General features: G+C 55.7%; 1 protein-coding gene across 1 annotated transcript; it reads left to right on the forward strand.

Moving 5' to 3' along the window:
• The first annotated feature begins 5,159 nt into the window (after nt 1–5,159).
• On the forward strand, nt 5,160–12,994 carry PEX11G (peroxisomal biogenesis factor 11 gamma). Its single transcript, XM_061188834.1, has 5 exons — nt 5,160–5,248; nt 6,611–6,799; nt 9,167–9,345; nt 11,745–11,807; nt 12,425–12,994. The coding sequence occupies exons 1-5, from the start codon at nt 5,189–5,191 to the stop codon at nt 12,654–12,656; spliced, it is 723 nt and encodes a 240-aa protein (XP_061044817.1). The 5' UTR covers nt 5,160–5,188; the 3' UTR covers nt 12,657–12,994.
• Nucleotides 12,995–14,620: the final 1,626 nt, after the last annotated feature.

A 14,620-nucleotide genomic window follows, 5' to 3' on the forward strand; every position in this document is an offset into this window, starting at 1 on the left:
GAGGTCCCATCACCTGCTCCCTAGCCCCAGGCTCTGCTGAGGGCTTCGGCCCAGCCAGGTTGATGCAAATATACATTTTCTCTGCCTGCTGGGAAAAGGAGGACCCAGGAGGGTGTAGATCCTGGATGCTGTCAGGAAGCAAGGGGGAGAGGTAACACTCTTACAGAGAAACAATCATTTTGATCACGAAGTCTAAGGAATGAAGTAAGATTAAAGCAGCGATTGGCAAAGACGCAGAAGTCATTTAGATTAGCCAGCAAACGTCTGGTCGCTGTTGTGATTTGGATAATGTTCATGTTTTGTCTGTGTTCAGACACCATGATGGAGTGGGCTTGTTTTGTCTTGTTCCACCACGGTCACAGAGCGGCCTTGTCCCATGTGGGCGTTCTGTGAAATTATTTGTGTCCAGCAGGAGAACACCAGTGCCTAGCTGTGATCACCAGGCCAGGCCCTAGCAACCACAAGGCCAGCTGTGAATGCCAGGCCAGTTCCTGTCTCTTTCCCAAAGGTCAAGCTCAGCCCTAACCCGATGGTGGCAGACACTGGGAGGGCGGGGCCCTGCCCACAAGACTCACCGCTGTCTCCTTGGTGCCTAGAACGGAGCCTGGTGCACAGTAGGCGTAAGAGAAATGCCTTGTGTTTTTACAAGGTCCATGGGGACAGTACAGGCTCAAGAGAAGTGATCCAGTCACTCATGGAGGCGCTCCACAGCCCAAGGGCCTCCTTCCCTCTGTGGGCCTTGGGCTTGGCTTGGACTTTTTCTGCTTTTTGTGTGTGTGTGTATATAGTTTTTGTTTTTGTTTTAATTTTTTTTGGCTGTACCATGCGACTTGCGGGATCTTAGTTCCTTGACCAGGGATCGAACCCGGGACCCCTGCAGTGGAAGCGTGGAGTCCTAACCACTGGACCGCCAGGGAAGTCCCTGGATTTTTTTCTGCTGATGGAGCAGTGTCCCCAGTTAGGGGGTTGGGGAGCAGACAGACCCCGGCACCCAAGTCTTAAGCAAGGAGGGCTGTGGTCGAATGTGAGGATTAAAGAGTCTCTTGGATGTTGTGGGGAAGTCAGGCCCTCGGGAGGAGGCTGGGGCTTGGGGTCCAGGTGAGAGAGAATGGAGGCTGCCTATGGAGGAGGCTGTGGGCTGGGAAAAAGTGGATGGATTCCAGGGATATTTTGGTGGCTGTTGGGACATGGGAGGGGCGTACTGAGGCAAAGAGGTGAGAGTGATATCCAGGTCTGTACCTGGGTGATGGGCAGGGGAGCCTCGAGATCTGAGTACAGAAGAGCAAAATGATGCTGATGTCAGTCTGATGTCAGTCTGGGAGTAGCTGAGTGTGAGAGGGCTTGTAGGATTTGCAGGGGAACGGTCCAGGGGGCAGGTGGGAGCAGGAGACAGGGCAGGATTGGAGAGAGATGGGGGAGAGGCCAGCAAAGAGGTGGCTAGGGAAATCGTGGGAGTGGATAGGATCTCCCAGGACAGCGTGGATGGAGCAGAAATGGTGAGCTTTTGACAGGGTGCTGAGCCCCACAGGCAACACCGCTTATTGAGAACCTATTTTGTGCCACACTGTGGGGATCTAGCTGTGACCAAGACAGATCAAAAGCCCTGCCCTGGTGGAGTTCACATTCTGTTGAGGAGAGACAAATAACTAGACAACCAGACAAATAACTAGATGACTACGTTAAGCAGCAACATAGACAGTTATGTTAGGTAGTGTTACCAACTAAGAAGAAAAATAAGGCAGTAAGAGATGTAGGCAGGAAGTGCCCAGGAGGGTGTGCAGGGGAGGTCCCATGAGAGGATGACATTTGAGTAAACGTGAGGAGGAGGTGAGGGAGGGAGCCATGTGGGTATGTGGAGGGAGAGCCTTCCAGGCAGAGAGAACAGCACATGCAGAGGTCCTGAGTCAGGTATGGGCTGCAACTTCAAGGAACAGGAGGGCAATGTGGTTGGATAGGAGTGAATGAGGCTGGAAGAGTAATAGGAGTCGAAATCAAGAGGAAATTTTTTTTTTTAAAGGAAATCAGTCAACATCATTAGTGATTAGGGACATGCAAAACAAAACCACAGTGAGATACCACTTCACAGCCAGTAGGAGATGTGCCGTCTGTCTCTCCTTACTGGTAAGCCAGCTTATCTTTCCCTGACCTCTATTTATTATTTTAGCCTCAGGAAAAATAGGAGAGCAGATGCAATCTTTCAAAGGAGGAAAGTATGTACAGGCATTTCCTCAGCTGACTAAGAAGAGGAAGAAGAAAGCTGATGCACTATGAGAAGAGGATGGAGGTGGGGGGCGTAGGTGGTAAAACGTACGTACGTTAGTCCGGACTGATCCCATGCTGGCATGACAATATTTTTGGATATGCTGGGTTAAGATGTATTATTAAAATTAAGAGTCCAAGTGTTGGCATGAATGTGGAGAAACTGGAACCCTTGTGCATTGCTGGTGGGAATGTAAAATGGTGCAGCCACTGTGGAAAACAGTCTGGTGGCTTCTCAAAAAGTCAAACATTGTTACCGTATAATCCAGCAATTCTGCTCCTAGGTATATGCCCAAAGGAATTGAAAGCAGGGACTAGAATGAGTACACGTACACCACGTTCATAGCAGCACTATTCACAAGAGTCAAAAGGTAGAAACAACCCAAGTGTCCATCAACCGATGAGCAGATAAACAAAATGTGACACAGCCAGAGCATGGAATATTATTCAGCCACAAAAGGAATGAAGTACTGAGACATGCACAACGTGGATGAACCTCGAAAACAGGGTCAGTGAAAGAAGCCAGATACAAATGCTCACATATGGTATGATTCTATTTATATGAAATATCCAGAATAGGTAAGTCCATAGACACAGAAAGCAGATGGTGGTTGCTAGGGGTTAGGGAGAGGAGGAATAGAGTGACTGCTCGAAAGAGTGACAGAGTTTCCTTTGAGGGTGATGAAAACATTTTAAAACTCTAAAGGTGGGATGTCTGTACAACACGTGAGTGTACTAAATGCCACTGAATTGTACATCTTTTTTTTTTTTTTAATATTTAATTATTTATTTATATTTGGTGGCTCCGGGTCTTAGTTGCAGCAGGCGGGCTCCTTAGTTGCGGCTTGCAGGCTCCTTAGTTGTGGCATGTGAACTCTTAGTTGCAGCACGCATATGGGATCTAGTTCCCTGACCAGGGATTGGGAGTGCGGAGTCTTTTTTTTTTTATTTTTAATAAATTTATTTATTTATTCATTTATTTAATTTTTGGCTGCATTGGGTCTTTGCTGCTGCACGCGGGTTTTCTCTAGTTGCTGAGAGCCGGGTCTACTCTTTGTTGTGGTGCGCAGGCTTCTCATCGCGGTGGCTTCTCTTGCTGCGGAGCACGGGCTCTAGGTGCGCGGGCTTCAGTAGTTGCGGCTTGCAGGCTCTAAAGCGCCGGCTCAGTAGTTGTGGCGCACGGGCTTAGTTGCTCCGCAGCGTGTGGGATCTTCCCGGACCAGGGCTCGAACCCGTGTCCCCTGCATTGGCAGGCGGATTCTTAACCACTGCACCACCAGGGAAGCTCCAGGAGTGCAGAGTCTTAACCACGGTGCCACCAGGGAAGTCACTGAATTGTATATCTTAAAATGGTGAACTTTTTGTTATGTGAATTTCACCTCAATTGAAAAAAAAAAAAAAAGGAAACAGGCTATGCTAACTTTTTGAGAAAATGTCTTTGATTTTTTTGACCGGCTAGTCCATGCAGACTGAGCAAAATTCAAAAGCTACAAAACAGTACAAAGGTGAACATTTTAATCTCTTCCCAGTGACAACCAAAGAATGTTGCTCACTGTCTGGCTCTACAAGGACTGAGTCATTGGCAACTGCAGTCACTGACCTTCATCACACCCTGACAGGAGTTCAGGGCGGAAGATCAGGAATGAGGCTCTCTCTGCTCGGGGAAAACTGGAAGGACTTCAGATAGATATTTTCAGGACAGATTTTTTATAAGCCTGGATTCTTGCATCTTTCCAAACTAAGAAAAGCACTAAAATCAGTAACTGCGGTAATCTGTTCCTTCTGACCAGAAGCAAACTTCTCCTGAGATGTGTGATTACACATATCGTTCTCCAAAATCACACATACACTGACCTTCCCCCCACCTTTCCCTCAGAGCTGTCTGAGGCTGTCTCTAGGGCTACAGTCCTCAGTAAATCCCTCAATAAAACCGAAACTCGGGCTTCCCTGGTGGCGCAGTGGTTGAGAATCTGCCTGCCAATGCAGGGGACACGGGTTCGAGCCCTGGTCTGGGAAGATCCCACATGCCGCGGAGCGGCTGGGCCCGTGAGCCACAACTACTGAGCCTGCGCATCTGGAGCCTGTGCTCCGCAACAAGAGAGGCCGCGACAGTGAGTGGCCCCCGCTTGCCGCAACTAGAGAAAGCCCTCGCACAGAAACGAAGACCCAACACAGCCATAAATAAATAAATAAACTAAAAAAACAAAACAAACAAAAAAACCCCTAAACTCACAGCTCTCACGGTGTGCGTTTTTATTTCAGTCAATACCAGCCACCCAGTTATCCTCTCTGGTGCAATTCCGGTTATCAGATTCTTGTCTATTCTTCTAGAACGGTTCTATGCGTTTCCTTGACTTTTTTTTTTTTTTTAAAGGGGAATAGTTTATTTATTTATTTATTTATGCATTCATGCATGCATGACCTTAGTCCCAGGGACTGAACCTTCGCCCCCTGCAGTGGAAGCACAGCGTCCCAACCACTGGACCGCCAGGGAATTCCCCAAAGTTTCCTTGACTTTCTAAAAATGCCTTACATGATATAACAACAGCCATCCATGCTCCCTACAGCCAAGCAGACAATGCAGAAAGGGTGAGGCAGGAAAATTAGAGAACTCCCTTCTTGGACCACGGCAAACAGGTTGGTGCTTTTGCTTGGAATATTTTTGTGTGTGTGGGCAGTTGGTTACCTCTGAAAACACGGGTAGCTAACTCCGAGGGTCCACCTGGGTGCACACGCCCTGGGGAGCGCACACGTGGCGGCCCCAAGGCTGCAAACTCTGTCCCTGCCAGCAGCAGACAAAGGGTCACGGCCCCGACCAACAGTGGCGGCCGCGCCTGCGCAGAACGTTCCCGGGAGCGCGCAGCCTGGTGCCGGGCCCGCCCCCTGGCGCGGCGCGCTGACGTCGCGGTGACGTCACGGCGGAGTCGCCATGGTGGCCATGAGCGGTCTGGCGTCGGCGCTGGAGTCCTATAGGGGCCGCGACCGCCTGGTGAGGCTGGGGTGGAGCGCGGCCAGAGGTCTCGGAGTCGGGCCAAAGCCCCGAGACCCGGACACTGAGGCCAGAGAGGGAGCGGGGTCACTCAGGATCCCCCAGGGCACAGGCCCTGTCCCCGAGTAGTAGACATGTAGGTTGTTCCGGCCACCCCATCGTGACTGGACATTTACAGGACCAACCAAATCCTCGCGTTTGCACATTGGGATCCGGCCGGATCACTGTAGCTGGTCGTTGTGTGTCCCACACAATATCGTATGAGGATTTAGGATGTTGCAGGGTCCCCTCTGGCTGGACATTTGGATCCTGAAAAATCCCCTATAGTCGGGCACTTAGGTTGTTCTGGCCAATTCAACCTGGCTGGACATTTCCATGCCAAACAAATCCATGTCTGGACATGTAGGATCGGACTAGGCCACTGTAGTTGGTCCCTGAGTTGTCCCAAACAATCTCATACGGGGATTTAAGATTTTGCAGGGCTTTCCCTATGGCTGGATGTTTAGGATCTGACCACATCCCCTCTGGTAGGGTATTTAGATTGTTCCTTCCAGGCCCCTGAGGTCAGACTCTGAGCTTGTCCCAATCAGTCTCTTACAGGTAGGCATTCAGGTTGTACCAGGGAGTGTACCAGTAGCTGGGCATTCAGGTTCCAACCAAATCCCGTATGATTGGGTGTTCAGGTTTTAACAAATGCCCCCAAGCTGGACATTTAAATTGCAGCGTTTTTGCCATTACAAAGGTGCTGAAAAGGAATTACAAGTAAAAATAATATATAAAACAACAGGAAAAAGCAACTTCTGAAAAGCAGATGAAATAAGGATATAAGGGTGGTGATGCAGACCCAGTTCACCATGCCCCAAATCACCCACTGATTCCCAAATCACCACTGGGTTCCTTCTCACTAAAGTAATAAAAACAAATTATCCTTTTGTCCACTGGGCTGAGGCCTGGTCACCTTCCCAGTCCACAGCCCAGCCACAGAATTTGGTACAGCCAGGTAGATGCAAATATGTTCAATACATTTCCACCTAGCCCTCCTACCTGCTGGGAAAAGGAGGATCCAGGAGGTGGGAAATGGGGGTTTCTTTTTCTTGTCCCCATCACATATGTCTCCAAAGACTGCCATTCAGTGACATGAGCCAACACTCTGTTAGTTTTCCCAGTGCCTTTTGGACAATGATGTCATGTGTCTCCATTTATCCCACCTACAAGTATCCTTTTAAACTTTTGGCTTTTACTGGAAGTTTGTTGATTGAGACTCTTCCTCCCACTTGATCTTATGGGGTCCACGGCCAGGTCAGGGATGATCCAGCTCAGTCCTGCAGCAGGGCCGTGCTGACTGCTTCTGGTTTCCCACAGATCCGAACGCTGGGGTACTGCTGCCAGCTGGTGGGCGGGGTCCTGGTGGAACAATGTCCTGCCAGGTCAGAAGTGGGGACACGCCTGCTGGCACTGTCCTCCCAACTCAGCCACTGCAGGACCGTCCTGCGACTCTTTGATGACGTGGCCATGTTTGTCTACACTAAGCAGTACGGCCTGGGGGCAGAGGTAACGGGGCGCATTGGGCTGAAGGGAGGGGGTGTGGACCCCGGGAAGTCAGCGTCTTATGGACTGGTCTTTATAAAGGCAATCATGTGGGCAGTTTATTATTTTTTTCAATTTTACTTTTTTTTTTTTTGGCCACACTGCACAGCATGTGGGATCTTAGCTCCCTGACCAGGGATGGAACCTGCGCCCCCTGCATTGGAAGTGTGGAGTCTTGACCACTGGACTGCCAGGGAAGTCCCCAATTTTACTTCTTTTGGAGACAATCAGATGTTCTCATTTCAATTTTAATTAAAAAAATTAGCTCATAGGTTTGCACATCCCTAAAGACTACATAATTAAAAAGGCTCTTTCCTTCCTGACCCTCTGCCGCCAATTTTCCTCCTCAGAGGCAGCCACTGTTGTCAGCTTCTTGTGTTTCCTTTATGAGATCACCTGCACCTGCACAGGCAAATACACATTGCTTACATAAATAGTTGCATGCCATTTACACTCTTCTGCCACTTGTTTTCACGTAACAGTACAACTTGGAGGTCATTCCATATCAATCCAAAAGAAGCTCCTTCCAGGAATTCCCTGGCAGTCCAGTGGTTAGGACTCCATGCTTTCACTGCCGAGGGCCCAGGTTCCATCCCTGGTTGGGGAACTGAGATCCTAGCAAGCCACATGGTGCAGCCAAAAACAAAAACAAAAAACAAAAGAAGCTCCTTCCTTCCTTCGTTATGGCCACATAGCACACATATATAGCCAGATGGTGATTTATTTAACTGATCCCCTGTTGGACATGTAGATTAGTTACATCTTGCCGTTACAACAGAACTGCATCATTTCACCAGTGGGTCTAGAGCAGTGTTCCTCATCCGGCGGGGTGGTGGTACGATCTTGTCCCCCCCAGGGGATGGGCTGAGAAGCTGGCTGAGCCATGCCCCCTTCCTGGGCTGCCCTGCCCCTCCTCACTGCTCTCCAAGGGTCTCCTCTCTGACCCACTTACTCAGATACTCCCCATTCTGCCCCAGTGCCCGTGGCCTGATCATCCCCAATCTCAAGTGTTTCCCTGGACTTTCCTCCTGCGTTGACACCCATCTCTTCAGCTTCCCATGCATCCCCCCCCATCTCCTCTGTGAGGACTCCCCTGAGTCCCCAGGCAAGGGGTGGGGGGCTCCCTGCATCTCCTATGTCCCTTGGCCAGAACAAGAACCTCTTTTGTTGGTCCCCCCCGCTCCCACCTCCCGCCCCGGTGAGAATCTCCTCCCCAGCATAGGGCCTGGACCTTGCTGCTTCTCAGGAAACACCAGCGGAAAGAGCACGTTGGGGTGGGGGTGGGAGGCCCCGTCCTCACGGAGGGGTGAAGTGTGCCAGAACACCCCAGAAGGCCCAGGATGGCGGAGCTGGAGTGGGATTCAGAACCCAGAGGGAGGCAGGATCACAGCTGGCCAGTAGGAAGGAGGCGGGCAGCGAGCATTGGTGGGGCCTTGTCTGGGAGGGCGGGGTTCCTGGGAAGACAGAGAAGAGGCAGAGGGTATGGCAGGCAGTGAGGATGATGAGGTTAAAGGTAGAGAAGTGAAGGACTTGGCTGGCGACCCGACCAGCTTGGAGGCCTTGAGGGGGCCGGACCCTGAGGGGCGGAGCCCAGGGTAGAGGCTCCGGCAGCCTCGACTGGCCCTGCCTCGCTGGGTGCAGGCAGGGGTTCAGGACTCAGGGTTGGAGGGCATGGGATTTGCAACTCAACAGCCTGAGGCCCATCCCTGTATGAGATGGGGCAGCTGGCAGCTTCCTCTAAGAGCCTCAGTTTGCCTGTTTGCAGGGGTGGTGACCCCTTTCTGCTTTGGGGGAGGTGACCCAAGCCTTGCAGCGTAGTGCCTGCTGGAAGTTGGCACCGGGTGTGTGGCAGCCCACCCGGCCACCCCGATCTGCCTGCTCAGGGTTCTCTGTGGGGCTGCCTCCCCTGCTCCCCTCTCAGGGTCCTGTACCAGACACCCACGCACAGGAACTAGGAAGGCTCTGATGCAGGGTGTCCCAAGTTGTCCTACACGGGAATCACCCGAGGACTTAAAAAAAATTCCTGGTGCTGGGGCCCACCCCAGCCTTGGTGAGGCAGAATCCCTGGGGCTGGGGGCTGGGTGTGGCGTTTTTGAAACTCCCTGGGGGATTCCACTGAGCGGCTGAGTTGAGACCCGCCACTCCACTGGGCAATGTTGACCACACTGCTGAGAAATCAGGCCTTTCTTCTCCTGCAGTGCCAGCTACAGGCCAGCCTGCCAGGCCTGGACATTGCCCTGTGACTGCCACCTGGCATGGCCCGGGCCCCTAACATGGGCAGTGGGTAGGTCTGATCCCAGGCCCATCCCCCCATCTCTCCCGGTCCCGCAGGAGGAGGCCATCTTTGTCCGCTGCGTGTCTGTCCTGGGCAACCTGGCTGACCAGCTCTACTACCCCTGCGAGCACGTCGCCTGGGCTGCCGACGCCAAAATCCTCCACGTGGAGTCTGCACCGTGGTGGACGCTGAGCACAGGCCTCTGGGGCCTCTCCCTGCTCCTGGGGATTGCTAGGTGAGCAGCGCTGCCGGGGGGCTGCAAGGGAACACCTGAGACCCCCAGGCGGACGGGAAGACAGGCTGGAGGTGCGGGGGTCTTTGCCTCCTCACCACCTCACTCTATCCGCCCCCTATTGCTGCTGAAACAGATTTCCACAAACTCGGCGGCTTTAAGCAACACACATTGATCATCTTAACAGTTCTGGAGGTCGGAAGTCCAAAATGGGTCTCACTGGGCTAAAATCAAGGTGTGGGCAGGGCTGAGTTCCTTTCTGGAGGCTCCAGTGGGGAACCTGTCTCCTGGCCTTTTCCATCTTCTAGAGGCTGCCTGCATTCCTCGGCTCGTGGCCCCGTCCTCCATCTGTTTTTTGTTTTTCGATTTTTTAAAATTTTATTTATTTATTTATTATTTTTGGCTGCGTTGGGTCTTTGTTGCTGCGCACGGGCTTTCTCTAGTTGCGGCGAGCGGGGGCTACTCTTCGTTGCAGTGCACGGGCTTCTCATTGCGGTGGCTTCTCTTGTTGCAGAGCACGGGCTCTAGGCACGTGGGCTTCAGTAGTTGTGGCTCGCGGGCTTCAGTAGTTGTGGCTCGCGGGCTCTAGAGCGCAGGCTCAGTAGTTGTGGTGCACAGGCTTAGTTGCTCTGCGGCATGTGGGATCTTCCTGGGCCAGGGATCGAACCTGTGCCCCCTGCATTGGCAGGCGGATTCTTAACCACTGCGCCACCAGGGAAGCCTGCGGCTCCTTTCTGATGTAAGCTCCCCTCGCAGCCACAGTGGCTGTCGTGGAGCTGGCCCGTCTCTCTGGGCATTGGCCTTCCCTGCGTGATTGGGCTGCCTGGGCTGGGCTCTGGCTGCTCTGAGGCTGCAGCGTCTCCTCAGGCTGCCTTGTGACCTCCGGCCCCAAGAGACTTCCCGTTCCTGCTTAAGGGGCTGCCTTGGTTCCCTTAATTTTTTTTAATAGACTTTTTCTTGGGGGCAGTTTTAGGTTCACAGCAAAACCGAGCCGGAAGTAGAGAGTTCCCATGTGCGTACCCCCGACACACACACAGCCTCCCCTACCATCCACACGGCACCAGAGCACGACATTTGTTACAATTGATGAACCAACGCTGGCACAGCGTAATCACCCCACGTCCATGGTTTACATCAGGGTTCACTCCCTGTGTTGCCCGTTCTATGAGTTTGGACAAATGTATAATGACATGTATCCACCAGTGAAGTATCATACAGAATATTTTCACTGCCCTAAAAATCCCATTTTTAGGATGAATATGCTCTGCCTGTTATTCCATTCATTTTTAGAGCTTCTGGTTTCCCCCTCATTTCTCTGTATGTGATGTGAGCAAGGGTGTGGGGCTTGGGAAGCATTTAGTGGGTGCTCATCATGACCAGGGGTTCCTAAGACCCCAGGGTGCCGGAGAGTCATGTGGGAGGTTGTTGAAATGTAGGTGCCTGGCCCAGGCTCCCAGAGGTTCTGATTCTTCAGGTCTGGGGTCCCAGGAAGCATCATGTTGCCTGAGTCCCCCCGGTGGCTCTGATGCAGAGCCACTGACCTCACTGCAGGTGCTGCCCTCTGTCCCCTCCCCTCAGGGGACATGTCACCTGGATGGGTACACAGTGGCTGGGAAGATGTGATCAGGCCCTGGACGGACCTCTGAGTTAGGAAGTCTGGCTGAGGTCAGCCTTCCAACTGGTGGGACTCGGCACATTCACGTCCCTGCACGCCCCACAGCCCAGGCTGCAGGGTGCAAGGGCTGTGCAGAGCAGCCTGGTTGGACGCCACAAGGGCCCCCGAGTCCCCAGGGAGCATTAGAGGATGCCCATCTGATGGCTGCCTCCTCAGTCTGCAGACGCCAGCCCTCGGGACCCAGAAGGTCATCTAGTTTCACCTCACACAGGTCTGGCCAGTGTCCAGGGTGTGTGTGTGTGGGGAGGGGACAGGCCTGGCGCCCATCTGGACCCCATTTCCCTGGTGAGCCAGCCAAGGCGCAGGGAGGGGAACAGCTTTCCCAGGCCAGCTGTGGGCCAGCCTCGGTGTCCTCTTCCACAGAGGGGTGGCTTCCCGGCTGGGCCATCAACCCTGCACGTGGCAGTGTTCCTTTGAGCTGTGGTCCTGGGGCCAGTGGTTCACAGAGGCTGGGCTGGAGCCTGACTGGCCAGGTCAGAAGCACCGGACGCTCCCGAACCTGCAGCCCAAATAGGTGGGGGGCCTGCCTTAGGGATGAGTCCCCAGGAGCTTCCGAGGCACGGCTGCTCTGGGGCTCCAGAAGGGCGCAGGACAGATGGGGCCACCCACTGGCGAGGCTCGCAAACTTTACAGGGAACCTGTGGCCACAGTGGCAGCGGGGAGCCTCCCCTCAGGCCTCTGCGCACCCCACCCGGCTTCTCCAACCCCATCCTCTGTGGTGTTGCAGGTCCCTGTGGATGGTCCTGAAGCTGAGACAGAGGCTGAGGAGCCCGCTGGCAGCCTTCACCAGGTACGATGTCCGGGGTTTCGCCCAGGAGACAGGCCGACTTCTTCTTGCAGGCTGGGTACCCCAGAGGGTCTCCCCAAGCCAGGGAGGTGCTCAAAGTCACCAGCGATCAGCCCTGCCCTGTGCAGGCCCCGTTGTTGGGGGAGCATGATGTGTGCCACGCCGAGGGGCCTTGCTGCTGCCTCCGAGTGGATGTAGCACTTTTACAGATGGGGAAACTAAGGCTAGCTGGAGGCCCCCTAGGCAGGAAGTGGCAGAGCCAGGACTCCAGGGCTGAGCCTTCACGGCCGTGCCCCCATCAGGGAGGATGATGGGAGATGGAGTCCGTTTGCTGAGGACCAAGGTCAGTCACTGTCTCATCCTGGGAGAGAACACGGGGTAGGGCCAGGCCCAGCACAGGCCCAGAAGCTGCCCACCCCCCTGCCCAGCTCCAGGGGTTCAGGAGGACGGAGGTGTGGACCTGAGACTCTGGCTCCCGCCATGGGCTCCCTCTGGCGAGTGTGACCTGGACGCAGCCCTGCCAGTCCTCCTCCCTCCCCAGCACTCCTTGCCCTGCCCCTGCGGGTGGGCGGGGGGCGCCCGGGCCTTCCCTGAGCGCCCCCCACGCTCTGCTCCCACAGCCGGCTGCCCCAGGGCAAGCGGAGGGCTGTGGAGGCCCAGATCCGGTCGGAGGCGCTGACCCTCCTGAGCAACCTGGCTGACCTGGCCAACGCGGTGCACTGGCTGCCCCCGGGCATCCTGTGGGCCGGCCGCTTCCCCCCGTGGCTGGTGGGCCTCCTGGGCACCATCTCTTCGCTCCTCAGCATGTACCAGGCAGTCGGGGCCGGCGGCCAGGCCTACGCCGCCCCCTGACGGACCGGGGAGCCGGAACCCTGACGGCGGCCCTTCCCATGGAGCAGCGATCGCCCGGGAGGGGCCAGGTCTTTAATTGAGCAGATCAAGGCCAGGTGTGGGGAGGCGCGGCCAGAGGATGCGCAGAGCAGCCTGGGGCACGAGCCCCCAGAGGGACGGGTGCGTGTGGGCGGAGTGGGTAGACCCGGAGACACTCGGTGCAGTGGAACAGGCACCCGCAGGCCAGAGTCCTGTATCCAGAAGGCGAGCGGGGGAGCCGGGCTGGGATGGCGAGCGCCAGGTGGGCCTGAAGAACGTGAAATGAGAATCAATTAAAGGCGGTGGTGCGGGTGCCAGGCCAGGCGTGAGAGCTTATTCCTAACGCCCCGGTCCCTCCTGTCCGCTCACTCACACGCCCTCTCTCCCAGGCGGGCGGGGGTGCCCCTGGGCCTTATTTTAGGGAGGGTGTGCAGGTGCCCCCGTGGGCCTCGGTTCAGCCTCCCGCGGGCCGGAGCCGCAGTGGGAAACACTTCCCCGCCCGCCTTCTGGAGCATCCTTGGCCGGTGGTCCCCTCCGACGCTGCCAAGCGCAGCCCGCCGACCCTGAGTGGCCCTCAGCCATGGAGGGCGGTCCTCCCTCCCCGTGGGCTCGGGCACCCCGGCCGTGGATGCTGCCTCCACCAGGCTGTGCCCGGGTCTCGTGCTCCTGGGCATCGCGGGGTGCCTGTCATGGCCGAAGCATCTCACAGCCACCGCTTGGACCCAGAGCTGCCGTTGTCTGTTCAGGGCTGGTCTGAGCATTTCGTGGGCTCTGAGGATCTCTGGAGACGCCCGAGGCTCCTGTCTCCCCGCTCGTGGAGAGCACGGCAAGCAGGACAGGACGAGCTTGTTTTCCAGTCTGACGTTTGAGAGGCCACACGCATGTGGCCTCGGGCGGCCTCGGTGGGTGGTGGGCGGCCCACATCTGCCCCTGGCTCTTGCCTGTGACCCTCCACATCTGAGTCCTGGCAGGAAAGCGGAGGGAATGGCGCTCTCCCTCACAACTCAGAAGCACCGGGAACAGCCAATGAACCGGCCGTGTTTACAGTCCCTAAGGCCTCATGTGGTTTCAACCACATTTTGTTCAACCACAAAGAAGGTACGTGGCCGGGAAGAGCTGGGGTGGGTGCAGGGACCCCACCTGGCCCCTGGCTGGAGCCCCCACCCCATCCAAGGGGGGGTGCTCCATCTGGGCTAGGGGAGGCGGGAAGAGGAGGGAGGGGGTCCCTCTTCCCTCTGGTAAAGGGGGGGCACGCTCGGCCTTCCCAGCACCCAGGGGCACCAGCGACATTAGGGTGGAGGTCAGAGCAGCACCTGCCTACCTGTCAGGAGACTCAGTGAGTTAACACCTGGAAGGCAGTGTGTTTGTCAGGGGATCACGTGAACACCTGGATGTGTAAGAGGGCAGGTCACAGGTGCCCCAGGAGGCTGGCGTCCCCCGGGCCTGGGCAGCGGGGCGGGGACGCAGCTGCACGGCCTCAGGCACAGCTGGGTGGGCTGGTGAGGAGGCCGGCTGCAACTGTCGTGTGGCCACACCCCCTGCCCCGTGCCCTTCCCTGGGCTGGCAACTCAGCTGCAGGTTGGGGTGAAGCAAGACAATTCCAGGGGACCGGGCCCCGGCGGATCTCCAGCTGTCATGCAGGACTCGGGGGGCGCGTGCTCCGTCAGGGAGGCTGAGGGGCCCCACCTTGTCGAGGAGGCTGACACCCCAGGACCACAGGGGCGGCCTAAGTGGGAGGGGACTGGCCAGGGCAGGAGGACCTGGCGGCATTCTCCGCACCCTGGCTTCGTCAGCGCTCCCCCTGGGGGCTGCTGTAGCCACCTTGGCACTGGCACTGCCTCCAACTTTGTCCAGAGGGAGTCACTGTCTGGGGCTTCCTCACCGGGAACAGAGCAGGCTACCTGGCCTGGGCTCTCTGTGCAGTCCATCCAACCCCTGGTCTGAGC

This window comes from Eubalaena glacialis, chromosome 4, assembly GCF_028564815.1.
Source record: "Eubalaena glacialis isolate mEubGla1 chromosome 4, mEubGla1.1.hap2.+ XY, whole genome shotgun sequence".
NCBI lineage: Eukaryota > Metazoa > Chordata > Mammalia > Artiodactyla > Balaenidae > Eubalaena > Eubalaena glacialis.

Coding starts and splice junctions, on each gene's coding strand:
- PEX11G (XM_061188834.1), top strand. CDS start 5,189: ATGGTGGCCATGAGCGGTCTGGCGTCGGCGCTGGAGTCCTATAGGGGC. Junction 5,249..6,610: donor ATAGGGGCCGCGACCGCCTG/GTGAGGCTGGGG, acceptor GGTTTCCCACAG/ATCCGAACGCTGGGGTACTG. Junction 6,800..9,166: donor AGTACGGCCTGGGGGCAGAG/GTAACGGGGCGC, acceptor CCGGTCCCGCAG/GAGGAGGCCATCTTTGTCCG.